The sequence below is a fragment of the Antechinus flavipes genome, chromosome 1 (genome assembly GCF_016432865.1).
Source record: "Antechinus flavipes isolate AdamAnt ecotype Samford, QLD, Australia chromosome 1, AdamAnt_v2, whole genome shotgun sequence".
Classification (NCBI taxonomy): Eukaryota; Metazoa; Chordata; class Mammalia; order Dasyuromorphia; family Dasyuridae; genus Antechinus; species Antechinus flavipes.
In genome coordinates, this window is record NC_067398.1 from 241,125,107 (window position 1) to 241,138,117 (window position 13,011).

General features: G+C 34.5%; 1 protein-coding gene across 2 annotated transcripts in view; it reads right to left on the minus strand.

The window, feature by feature from the left end:
* Positions 1–3,370: 3,370 nt before the first annotated feature.
* NMRK1 (nicotinamide riboside kinase 1) overlaps positions 3,371–13,011 on the minus strand; it is a 31,964-nt gene continuing 22,323 nt past the window's right edge. For both annotated transcript variants that reach the window (XM_051998564.1, XM_051998558.1), the window contains exons 8-10: positions 12,313–12,419; positions 9,590–9,673; positions 3,371–5,421 (exon numbers count right to left, since the gene is read on the minus strand). In XM_051998564.1, coding sequence (XP_051854524.1) covers positions 5,369–5,421; positions 9,590–9,673; positions 12,313–12,419 — 244 coding nt within the window. In that variant the 3' untranslated portion in view covers positions 3,371–5,368. The remainder of the gene's footprint in view (positions 5,422–9,589; positions 9,674–12,312; positions 12,420–13,011) is intronic.

The following is a 13,011-nucleotide window of genomic DNA, read 5'->3' on the forward strand; positions in this document are numbered from 1 at the left end:
ATAGATACCCTTTTCTGAGAAAGGTATACTAGCTGACATTCATAATGCTTGCTTTTGTGTCTAGTGCAAAAGGTCTCTTAGGTTGTAGACCATTTCAAAAAATATATTTATTTGTTGCATTTTGAATTTCTAATTGTCTCTCTCCTTCCTCCCAAGACTGAACCAAAGACAATCAATATTGATACAAGGGGCAGGCTAAGTGGTGCAGTAGATAGAGTACCAATGCTGAAATCAGAAGGACCTCAGTTCAAATCTGGCCTCACTACTTTCTAGCTGTGTGAGTCTATGCAAGTCACTTAATCCCAATTGCCTTAGCAAAAAAACAAAAACAAAAACAAAAAACAATTAATATTAACATAAATATATATGTATAACTATAAAATATATAGCAGTTCTGTTTTTGGAAGTAGAGAAAGTCTTCCTTTATAGTACTTAGAATAACTTAATCATTCAGAATTGCTCTTTAAACAATGTTGCTGTCACTGTATACAATGTTCTATTGGTTCTGCTCATTTTGCTGTTCATTATTTTGTGCAAATCTTAACATGTTTTCCTAAAACCACTGAGCTCATCATTTATTTTTTACAGCACAGTAGTATTCCATTACAATCATATATCGCAAGTTATTCAGTCATTTCCCATTTGATGGGCATCCCCTCATTTTCCATTTCTTTGCCACCACAAAAAGAACTGCTATAAATGCAAATTTTCTTTAAAAAATTTTTTTAAATAGCTTTTTATTTACAAATTATATGCATGAGTAATTTTACAGCATTGACAATTGTTAACCTTTTGTTCCAATTTTTCCCCTCTTTCCCCCCACCCTCTCCCCTAGATGGCAGGATGACCAATACATGTTAAATGTATTAAAGTATAAATTAAATACAAAATAAGTATACGTGTCCAAACCGTTATTTTGCTGTACAAAAAGAATCGGACTGAAATATTGTACAATTAGCCTGTGAAGGAAATAAAAAAATGCAGGTGGGCAAAACCACAAATTTTCTTTTAAAGAAAAGTTTAAAATACTACTAGGCTTGAAGATAATCTTAAAGTTTAATCTAAACTCTGCTAAATGCATATTACCATGCAACTTTACAGATTGCTTTTGTTGGGTCATTTCAGTTGTGTTTGATTCTTTGTGGGTTTTCTTGGCAAAGATACTAGCCAGAGTCATAGAGTTAGTAAGTATCCAAGGCCGGATTTGAATTTAAGTCCTCCTAACTCTTGATGATCTATGTACTGTACTGTCTAGCTGCCATCAGATTGTTAGCCTAGAGAAAAAAAGCTCATGTTTGAAATATGATTTTTTAAAATTATGATTGTCACTTTAAAGAAAAAAGTAAAATGCCATTATTTCAAATATTTTTTGTTTCGTTTTATAAAAATAGCTATGTCAGCAATTGAATATATTGTACCTGGAAGAAGAAAAACCTGAGTTTGAATTATTCCTCTTGTACCAAATAGCTATAAAATTTGGAGGAAATCTTTATCTTCTTAGCTTCAGTCTTCCCATCTATTTCAAAAAATATATTTATTTGTTGCATTTTGAATTCCTAATTATCTCTCTCCTTCCTCCCAAGCCTGAACCTTATATCATACCCCATAAATAATACCCCTTATATCATAGGTGAGGATGAGTAGATAAAAGTGAATGCTTTATAAACCTTAGTATGTTACCAGTTATTATTATGGATTTTATATAGTGATAATCAGAGAGGCTATGAAATATGGTGAACACTAGAGCCAGAAAGAACTCAATTTGAAAGCTCTGCCTCTGACAAAAACTGGCTGTATTACTTGGAGGCAGTCATTTAATCTCTCAGTGCCTCAGGAAACTCTCTTGGACTATAAATTACAGAGCAGGTGCCAGCATGCTTTGTAGAGTGAATTTTCTCAATGAAAATTCCCTATATTAATGAAGACACAGATTTGGCCAAAAATAAGTGAACATCTTTGTTTGTGTGCTCTTCTCGTTCCCTAACATCACTTTATAGAATTCTTTTCATGTATTAACATTGTATTACTCAGCTAATTTGCTTAGTTCTTATTTCCATTGTCTTACATTTTGGTTGTTTCCAGTTTTTCATTATTATAAATGGCATGTTATAAATATCTTTTTTAAAAATGTGATTTTTTTGGAATATTTTTCCATAAGTAGAATTACCAGGTTGTAGGCTATGGACAATTTTGTATAATTCCAAAAGTGGAAGTGACCATATTGTAGGATATGGACAATCTTACAATTTCTTTTAAATTAAGTCAGATGGTAAAGCTTATTTTCAATAAAAGTTCAACATAGCACAATGACATAATAGGACATTAAACTTTTGGATACATGTCCATATTCTTCCAGCCACTTCTTGATAGATAGCTGCCAATATTGTCAAAAAATTGAGTCTATCTGTTTACCTGAGGCAAATGATAACATGAGTATCATGGATGACTGAAAGTTTATTATATCAAATGTTCATTATTTCAAATAGTTTAAACTATTTTGGTAAAGGTAGTTATTGATTGGATCACTATGGGGTTGGAATGGCTTGTGTGTCAAGATCTGACCAGGAAATTAGCCTGAAATTATCAAAATGTGATTAAAATAGCCCAGGGATAAGAGAGTTACGGACTACCTTTTCTTTTTTTAAAAATCCCATTAATTTCTGAGTAACGCTTTGCTCTCCCTCTACCAAGAAAGCCTTTCCTTATAAGAACAGAAAAATAAAATTTCAAGTAAAACAAACCACACAGTGATGTTATATTAATGTAATGGTCCACTTTTACAATCCACTACTTCTGCAATGAAGAAAAGGAGATGAATTTTCTCAATTCTTTGCAAAGAGCATGTCAGCAAAATTTTACAAAGTTCGTTTTTTTTTTTTTCCTGAGTTGCACTGTTGTGTTATTGTATATCTTTTTTTCCTAGATCTGCTGATTTTACTTGGGATCAGCTTATTTTTTCCCTCACTTCTCTGAATTCCTCATATTTGCTATTTCTTATGGCAAAATGATATTCTATTATACCATGTGCGACATTCACCAATAATATTTAGTAATTTACCAGTCAATGAATACCTACATTGTTTCTAGTTATTATTAGAAAAGACAGCACAAAAAGTAATATTAATATCTTTGCATTTATTTGGGACTTTCTGTTCCATCTTTAACTTCTGTGGGATAGAAATTTATTAGGTAGATATTTAGGTCAAAGGAGTTAGACAATTTAGTAGTCACTTAAAAAAAAAAAAACAAACAATTCCCAATTGTTTTCCAGACTATTTGAACTGATTCACATTTTGGTACTTACACTAGAAATCAGTATGTTGAGGAAAGGGAGAAGAGCATAAAGAATCTAGATGAACAGACAAGACAATCAATTTCAGGAAATATTTATTAAGTGCTTAATGTGTACAGACATTGTGCTACGTGCTGGAGACATACAAAATTTATTCTTAAAATCTAGTAGGGAGATGATTAACACAAATAATCAACATAAATAAACAGGTTTAGCCAAAGTCGTAGGAGAAATCTGAGAAGCATCATTTTCACTTGGGATTGAGGTTTGTAAACGGAGGAGGCACCTAAATTGGGTTTTGAAGGTGGATCCATCAAATAGGTGAAAATTCAAATAGGATATTGCTGATATAAGGAATTGTGTGAGCAAAGGCAATGGAGATAAGAGAAGGCAGGAAGAAAATAGACCAGTTTAGTTGGAAGATAAGACTATAATGAAAAGTGGGTGTAGGTTGGAACCAAATTGTGGAGAGACTTGAATGCTAGGAACAGGAATTTATATTTGATTTGGTGTTAGATAAAAGAAACTGCAGAAGCTTTAAGAATACGATCAGAGTGATGTATGAGGAAAACTATCAGAGCAGCAGTGATAGATTGGAGGCAGGAAGACAAGTTAGTTATAATATTTATTACAATAGTAAAAATAAATAAGAGAATAAATAAGTGCAGTTTAGAAGTGGAAAGGAGGGACTGGGCTAGACAGATATTGTGAAGATAAAATTAAAGTGGCAAATGACTGGGTATGTATTGTGAGGGTTAATGTTAGGAAAGAGTTAAATTTTAAGATACTTAAATTGAGCAACTAGGAGGATGGAGACACCATCAAGTGAAACAAAGAAAAACAAAGGAGGAAGGATAAATTTTGGAGAACAAGAGTTCAGCTTTTAACATTTGAATTTAAAGCACTGCCAAGCTACCCAAGGAGAGACAGCTAGCAAAAGTTAGGACTGTAAGGTAGAAGTTTTAGGGAGAGGTTGAGAAAAATACAGTTTGGGTTTCATCTAGAGAGGTGGTAAATGAAAACAGAGGAATGGATGACATCATTAAATATAGGAAGAGAAAATATGAGGGGCAAGGACAGACATTTGGGAGACATCTACATTAAAATACCAGAGAAGAAACTAACAAAAGACAAAGGACAGAAATGGTCAGAGAAATGAGAGCCCAGTGTTGGAGAAGCAAGTGCAGCTATCAAAAAAGAGGAATTGTCCAAATAAGAAAAGTCAAGAAGGATTAGGATCTACAAGGAGCCATTGAGTTTATATTCCTTAGTAACCTTGAAAAAAACTGTTTTAGTAGAGTAAGAAATATAGAAGTCAGATTGCAAAGAAAGGAATCAAAGAAAATAGCAAATGTAAATTCTTCTTTCTAGACTTTTGGCACTGAAGCTGAGGGACAGTGATTGTATTGATGATTTCAATGAGTAGTAAAGACAAGGGAAATGTCTTTTAAAACAGAGACAGGAGCACATGGCAGGGAGTAGGGAAGTTGTGGAGGACTTGGTGCATGCAGATGGTGGAAGATGATACTTTTATTTGCTTAAAGACTTTTGGAGGCTAACTCCTTTTCATATGTGCTTCACACCATCAGAGCTAAGACTCAGTTGGAGCTGACAATATCAAGATACTGAACTTTTAGAATAAAAATAATTTTGGTTCACTCTCTTTCAATATTCTATTGATGATTTTAATTTTTTCCTACATCATTGTCATTTCTTAATACTCCCATATAAATACTCTCATTAAAAAAAAAAAAAAAAAAACATGTTGAGCAAGGCCTTTCCCATCCTTTGACCCCCAACACACTAACCATCAGTTAATGGCATTTACAGATATGCAGCTTTCCATACCTTTAATCCATCATCTCTCTGCCAAGATAAGAAAAGCATATTTCAACATCAGTCTTCTGGAACCAAGACTGGTCATTTTAGTAATCTGAAATCATCTAGAATTTTTTCTTTTACACTCTAGTGGTGACCATATTATCATTCTCTTGGTTATGTGACTGAATAGCGTTTTTTAGATTTTTCTGATCCATATTAAAAAGAACTCTGATGAATCCCCGATTTTGATGTTATTCATAGGATCCTAGATGTTGAGTTGGAAGGTACCTTGGGAGTTATCTGCAGACCTTTAGGGAAAAAAGCAAAAGAGCAGTTGTTAGTGGAGAATACTTAGTTGTGTACCTGACTGAATAGAAACCACAAAGTTATAGTGACTATGTTTTTATGACAAAGCCTTATATTTTTAATTCACTTTCACACTATGATACACATACATGGACACTGATGATCCTTCTTTGTAACAAGGGCAAACATCTAAGCATTTCAGCATTATGACATAGTGATAGCATCTGAAAAAGCTTGTATCTGTGTTCCCTACCTCTCTACTGGGGCAAAGAGTTTCATCATTAGCTCTCCTGGGCAAAGGCTGTGCATTATAATTAATCAAAGTTGTACTTTCTTTCAGTTTTATTATTGCAGGATTAGGCCCTATAATAGGATGCTTTTCTTTTCAAAGAATTATAACAACTCTTTTCTTTTAAATCATGTAATGGTTTCACTCTATCTAGAGACACTATTGCATGTTCTGTATTACTGTCATCAACAAGAGTTGACTTTACAGAAGGTGCAGTTTTAAGAGGGAGCAACTGATTAAACAACTGAAATGCTTACTGGGTTACAGTATAATCTCTAGTCTGCCAGCAATAGTTTTACTGACTCAGATTCATCATCATAAAGGAGGAAACAGCCTCAAAGGCTAAGCTGAATATTCATGAATATCTTAGGAAGCAAAGGGATAAATTTAGCACTCAGTAACTCAGTAACAATCATGAGTGATTTTAATGTGGCACCTGCACTCTGAAATGCCCCAAGCTGAGCCCAGATGAAAGACAGGTGCTCATACTCTCTTACAATATGTCACCAGTACATTTTGTGGTTAAGTTCTGCCTTTGGACATTTTTTGTTCTTCGACCCCCTTATTATCCAAGATATGATTAAAGTTTCTGTTCATATCTATATTGTTTGCTTGTATTTTTATGGCAGGATGGTCTGTAAATTATCTCTGCTTTTTTACATTTATTTATAATAAGTAGCCTAACACACGGTCAATCAGTCAATAAAAATTTCTTAAGTCTATAATATGTGATGGGCCTGGGAGACCAAGAAAGACAAGTATGGTCAGGGGTAATTTTTAAGCAATAGATGAAACAATTCTATAATCATCTCTTTTCCCTGATTCTCTGGGTGAATGGCATGAAAGATGGAAGGAAGGAAGTAAGAAAGGAAGGAAGGAAGGAAGGAAGGAGGGAAGCAGGGAAGGAGGGAAGGAAGAAGGGAAGGAGGGAAGGAAGAAGGGGAGGAAAGGAAAGAAGAGAAAAGGGAAGGAAGGAGGAAGGGAGGAAGGAAGAAAAGATTATTTACTATTTCAGGATTCCAGACTAGAACAGGAAAAGTGGGTAGAATTTCCCTAACATTTCCAAATTTAAGGGCACCATTGACAAGTTACTGTCTGTATTATATTATAGAGGTGATTTTAGAAAATGATTTGTGTCATTTGTGGCACTCCTGGGAAATTTTTCTTCATTCTCCTTCTCCTCCATTAATTTTTTTTAAGCCATGTTGGTGAATGGTGGGGAAGTAAACACACTTGGGAGGCAGTTAAGTGAAAAGCTGCACAGATGCAACTTTCATTGCCAGCCTCCTGGGAGGAGCAAGAAAAGAGTAGGCACATAGAGAAATTGCCCTCAGATGGCCTTTTGGCACCCAGCCATGTTTGTTAAGTGCTCAGGGCAACTGAAATAGGGCACAAAAACTGGCTGGGATGCTTGCACTTCCTTTATTCTCTCCTTGGGCTACAATGTGGAAAGCACTTTATAAAATGTAAAGCACCATATCATGTGAATTATAATAATGCAAATCATCAACAATAATAATGAAGATTAGAGACACCTGATGGGACACTACAAAGAGCATAGATTTTGGAGTTAGGAAGATCTGAGAACAAATCCTTCCTCACATATACACTAGTTGTGTGACCCTAAGCAAATCATTTACCCTCATGAGCTGCAAAATGGGCATCATAAATCACATTTTCCTCACAGGAAACAAGTACCTACTGTGTGCCAAGCACTGTGTTCAACACTTTACAAATATTACTTCATTTCATTCTCACCAACAACCCAAGCAAGTAGGTGCTATGATCATTATTTTACAGTTGAAAAAACTGAGGTAGACTGAGATTTAGTGAGGGTGAGTAACACAGTAGATAGAATGCCAGGTTTGGAGTCAGGAAGTCTCATCTTCATGAGCTGAAATCTGGGCTCAGACACTTACTAACTATGTGATCCTGGGAAAGTCCCTTCACTCTGTTTGCCTTAATTTCCTTATCTATAAAATGAGCTGGAGAAGAAAATGGCAAACAACTCCAGTAACTTTGCCCACAAAACATCAAATGGGGTCACAAAGAGTTGGACACGACTGAAAAATGACTGAATAACAATACATATCATCAGGAAAAAGATACATAATCAGATGGAAAAGCAAGAAAACAAATGATCTTTTAATTAAGAATTTATTATTATGCCAAAATGGAATTTACAAATTTGAAAAGTGAAACACTAGCAGGAGATAAAGTATGTTTACAGACAAGTAAACATAAATACATACAAAATAAATTTAGTGATGGAGAGGTCTTAATAAGTTGAGAAATCAGGAAAAATCTTTTTAAAATAGATACCATTTGAGCTGAGTCCAAAAGAGAACTAAGGGGTAAGTTGAGGACAAGAAAGCTCTCCAGGCATGGAGGGAAGCTGTGTACAAAGTTATTGGGTCAGGAGATGGAATGTTGACTATGAGGAACAGTTAAATAGGTCAGTATGGCTCGAGTATAGAGTGAACGAAGAGAAATAACATGTAATCAATTTGGAAAGAAAGGCTGGAATCATTTTATGAAGGGTTTTAAATGCTAAGAAAAAGAGAGAAAGAGAAGAGAAAAGAATAGAAGAAAAAAGAAAGGAGTTTACATTTGAATCTAAAAGTAAAAGGAAATCATTCAAGTTTCTTGAGCAGGGGTCACAGTCATATCTGTGCTTTAGGAATATCAATTTGATAAAATGAAGAATGGTTGAAAAGGTGGAGAGGTTGGATAGAGTGAGTCCATTATGAGTTTTTTGAGATACACTAAGCAAGAGGTATTGAGGACTTGGATTAAGGAATTGTGGTATGAGTAGTTAAGTAGGTGATGTGATAGACACTGAGGAGGTGGAATTTTGAGGTCTAGAAAGTAAATAGATAGGGGCAGTGAATGAGAATGAAGATTTCAGGATAATTTCTAGGCTGATTGATTGGGAAAAAAAGGTGGTGCTCTAAGATGGAAATAGGAAAATAAGAAGAAGGTTGGGATTTAGGGGGAAAGATAATGAATTCTGTATCTGAGGAGACACAGAGGAGAGGAGAGGGCCCAGGATAGAGTATTGGGACACAAGCATGCATAAGGGTGACAATCCTGCAAAAGAGATCAAGAAGGATTAGTACTATGGGTAAGAAGAGAAGAACCACAACTGAATGGTGTCTTGAACACCTAAGAAATAGAGAATACCCAAATGGAAAATAGACCAAAAAGGTGAGTGTAAAAATTCTATGGAGAGGTCTAGAAGAATGAAGATTTAAAAAAGATTTAGCAATAAAAAGATCACTTGTGACCTTGAAGAAAGGAACAAATTGGGATGGTCTCAGATTTTTCCAGCTAACTTTCTCAACAGTTGATCTGCTAGGTGTCCATGAACATCATGCATTCTTCAGGATTTCATCACATGAAATCCTCTCAGGTGATTCAACTTTGATAATCAACACCATCTCAATCTCTTCAAGTGCTGCTCCCTTATTTGGTGATTTACCTCTATAGGCACTTATTAAGCACCTACCATGGTATGTATTCAGCACCTAGCAGGCAGTTTTAATTGTTTTCTGTCAAGAAGCCCTTTGGTATTGCAGTGAAGCTTATATAAATGCTCTTTGAAATTAAGTTTTTAAGTGCATAATATAAAACGCATAGAATTACAAAGGAAATCAATTATATTGGAATATAGATATCAAAATATTATAAATACAAGTTCATGGATCACAAGTTAAGAACTCCTAAGTCTAAAGGCAATTTCCCAAGCTTTTCTTCGATGTCCTAATATGTTTAACTTTGCTTCACAAAAACAGGTTACAAAACCATGTGGGGAAGTCAGAGATAGAGGTATTAGGCCTCTTCTTTTTCTCCCCAACCCCATTTAAAAGGACTGTACTCACATTTCTGTTTTTCTCGTTCTTCTATCAGGTCATTATAGACCCGTGAAAAAAGGTCTTCCTCAGATTTTGTCCCATCTAAATAAACTAAGAGAAAAGAAAAAATGAAACACTGACCTGTTGAGCTCTTCAGGATTATGAAAACTTAAAAGGAGGCTTATTTTAGGAAGCTGCTAAGAATATTAAGAAAAAGGATGATGAATAATTGACTATTTCTTTAAGCCACGATTTCTATAGATAAAGACAGAAATTCCATGAGTATCTTTGTGGATGAATTGAGAATTGCTGAGGCCAGAATTCACCACTAGGGCCAGCCCTCTAGTGTTGAGCCTGTCCAAACCCAGCATATAATCTGTTGCTGAGACTATATTTGAAGCCTTTCCAATTTAGCAGTATCAGCCTCAAACACAGTTGTCACAGCTTTTGTCAACACAGGATCACCTCCATATCCTTACTGGTTCATAAGAGTGGGGCTTCAATGGAGAAATTTATTATTGTTGTTATTGTTAAAAACAGAAACAATAGCTTTATATCACACACATTATCTCATTTGACAAAATTGACATCTTTCTCTAATGCCAATTTACTTAAATAAAGAACACATGATTATAGCCATAAAAAATCTATTTTAAATCAGCCAAGTCATCCAAGCAGAACCACAGCCAAGCTGACACAGCTGGTCATAAATCTCAGCTTACTGTCTTGGAAGATGGAGAAAATTGGTTCAAAGATTTTCTTGCCAAGATAATTTATACTTTTTAACGTTTTATTTATTTATTTATTTTTGGAAAGGGGGGGTGGGGGGAGAGTGAGGGAGTAATGTTCATTAATTTGAATTTCATATGGATTGTACTTTATGACTGATAAATGTGTTAATTGAATTATATAAAGCTTATTTGTCCGTTCTCTCCTTTGGACTTGAATAAGACAGATCTCTGTAATAATCTTTAGTACTAAATCAATGAAATTGGAGTCTGGAGCATAAGGAGGTCATAGGTCTCTCTCAGTAAATATTTAACATTAGAAAATATGTAGGGCTCTTCTTTTTTCTTAGTCTTCTGTGTACTTCTGTCAGATTTGTTTCTCTATACCTTGCAAAATCAAATATTATTAAGGGGAGAGCCACAGGAAAGCCAGGCATAAACAAAACAAAGCAAATCTATCAAATGGCTTGTGTAGTGATTTTCATCTTTTCTGCAACTCTAAACCTGGACACAAGCCCATATTTAAGCTGATGTTTACCTGCTTGATATCTGAGCATAAAAAGTTAAAAAGTAGTAGTGGTTTATGGGAAAATGAGAAAAAAGAGAAACAGATTTAAGCAGATATTCTAGTTTGGGGATTATCCTCATGGTTCCACAAGCTGAAACAAACAAGAGGAGGGAGGCTTAATTTAAAAAAAATTCAAATGCTTCCTTTCATGATTTGGAATATACTTATCTTTTAAAAAACTCAACCAGAGCAGAATTGCACACGAGGAAGGGTGTGAAGATGAAGGACTGGAAAATAAGTGAGAAATGAAAATATTTGTGAAAGGTGGGAAAAAAGAAGAAGGTTGAGGGAAAGGAGATGGGGGGTGGTGTAAGAGGGAGAGAGAGGATGGAGAGATGAAAGAAAAAAGATCCTATTCAGTTTCAAGATCAGGACATAAATTATCATTTTGAAAGTAGGGGATAGAATAATTTATTTAAGTCATTCTCTCATCACTTAACAATGTTTTAAGAACAGCTTAAGGAAAAAAATGCTTTTTCTGCATAATTCTCCTGTGCAGACATTTCTCTCCCCTGCTCCTCCTTCCCCACTTTAAAATGGTAACAGTGGTTGCCATCAGAGGCTTCTTGGAAAAATATTCTTTAATACTGCTAGGACAAATGGTTAAATTAAAAATTGCTGCCCTGCTACTTGGAGGTATAGGAAGAGAAGGGGAATACCCATCCCCCTACTTCTGTTCAACTGTCTTTTTCTCACCTCTTACTAACAAAAATTTTTATTTGAATAATAGTTTAAGATTTACAAATCACTTTTTCTCACAACCCTGTGAGTTAGCAAGTACAAATACACACATATATAACATTATATAATATATTATGTGCATGAATATAATAGATATCAAAAATTAGGAAACTGAGGGTCAGCAAGTTTAAATAACTTGTACAGCATCACACAACTTTTAAGCAACAGACTTCAATTTGAATGAGGTCCTTTTATCTTCAGATTTCAAAGTTATTTCTACTCTCCTCTGTTTCCTGAATTGGGCATTCAGGGCTGCCCTAATATTAATTGGCTTTTGGCAAGAGTCAGAACATTAGGAACAGAGACCAAAATAGCCAGTGTCCTAGAAACAAGGTGATGAAGCCTAAAGGGCAATACTATTTTGGCCATGAGGTAAAAGTTATCCATGGTAAAGTTGTCCAGAAAAATCTCCTTAAGATAGAAAATTACTAAATTTTATCTTCTCATTTAAGGAGAAATGATGTTGGAAAATACATTGACCAAAAAGAAATAGCAGTAAGTATCAACATATAAAGGTAACTAAGAATATTATCTTTGTAGTTGGACTAAACTTTGACTAATTTCTGTTTTGGGCTGCAAATTATAAATGGGCTGGTTAAGGATTTGGCTTCTTTCTCCCTAAAAGTCTCATTTTACTCTCCAGTAGCACTGATACTCCAGAATAGGGAGATAATGGTTTTAGGATAACAGGGAAGAACAGAATTATCACATACCTATATTCCTTTTGATGTCTTCTATTTCTCTTCTGTGTTTTAAATACATTGGCCACACATGCCCATCAAAGTATCCTGGAGGATCTGGTGGTTCATAGACCCTGGTGCTATTAAAAAAAAATATGGTCGGTTTTATAGATACATGTATATACTTGTTTGTGTGTGTGTATATGTTCATATGTTCATGTATAGGCACATATTCAATTATGCAAACTGGTATATGCTAAGTGGAATGTAAATGATCAGGAAAGAGAAGGGTCCTTAAAAAAAAAAAAAAAAAAAAAAAAAACAGCAACAACCCAAAACAGAGCAGAGATTTCTTCAGTAGAAGAGGCTCCCAGTAAATAAGTTCCTCTTCCAATGGTCTTAGCACTGAGAATTAAAATCACATGCCTAATGAAATAATAGCCCCAAATCTTCCTGATTCCAAGACCAGCTGCTATTTGCTATATCATGCTTACTCTCCTTTCCCCCCATTTATATAAAAGAAATGATTAATAGCAGGATATATTTTTGAAGATATAATGGAGATAATGTTTGGAGGATGAAAGCTATAAAATGTACCTTAACAAAATAGCTTTAATAGACATTAATTTATCCCAAATATATTTTTTCCAAACTGTTTTCTGACACTAAAAAAATTTTAATAATTAAAAAGGTTTAGTGTATATTATTTAAAACTTAGTGTTAGTGAAAAAT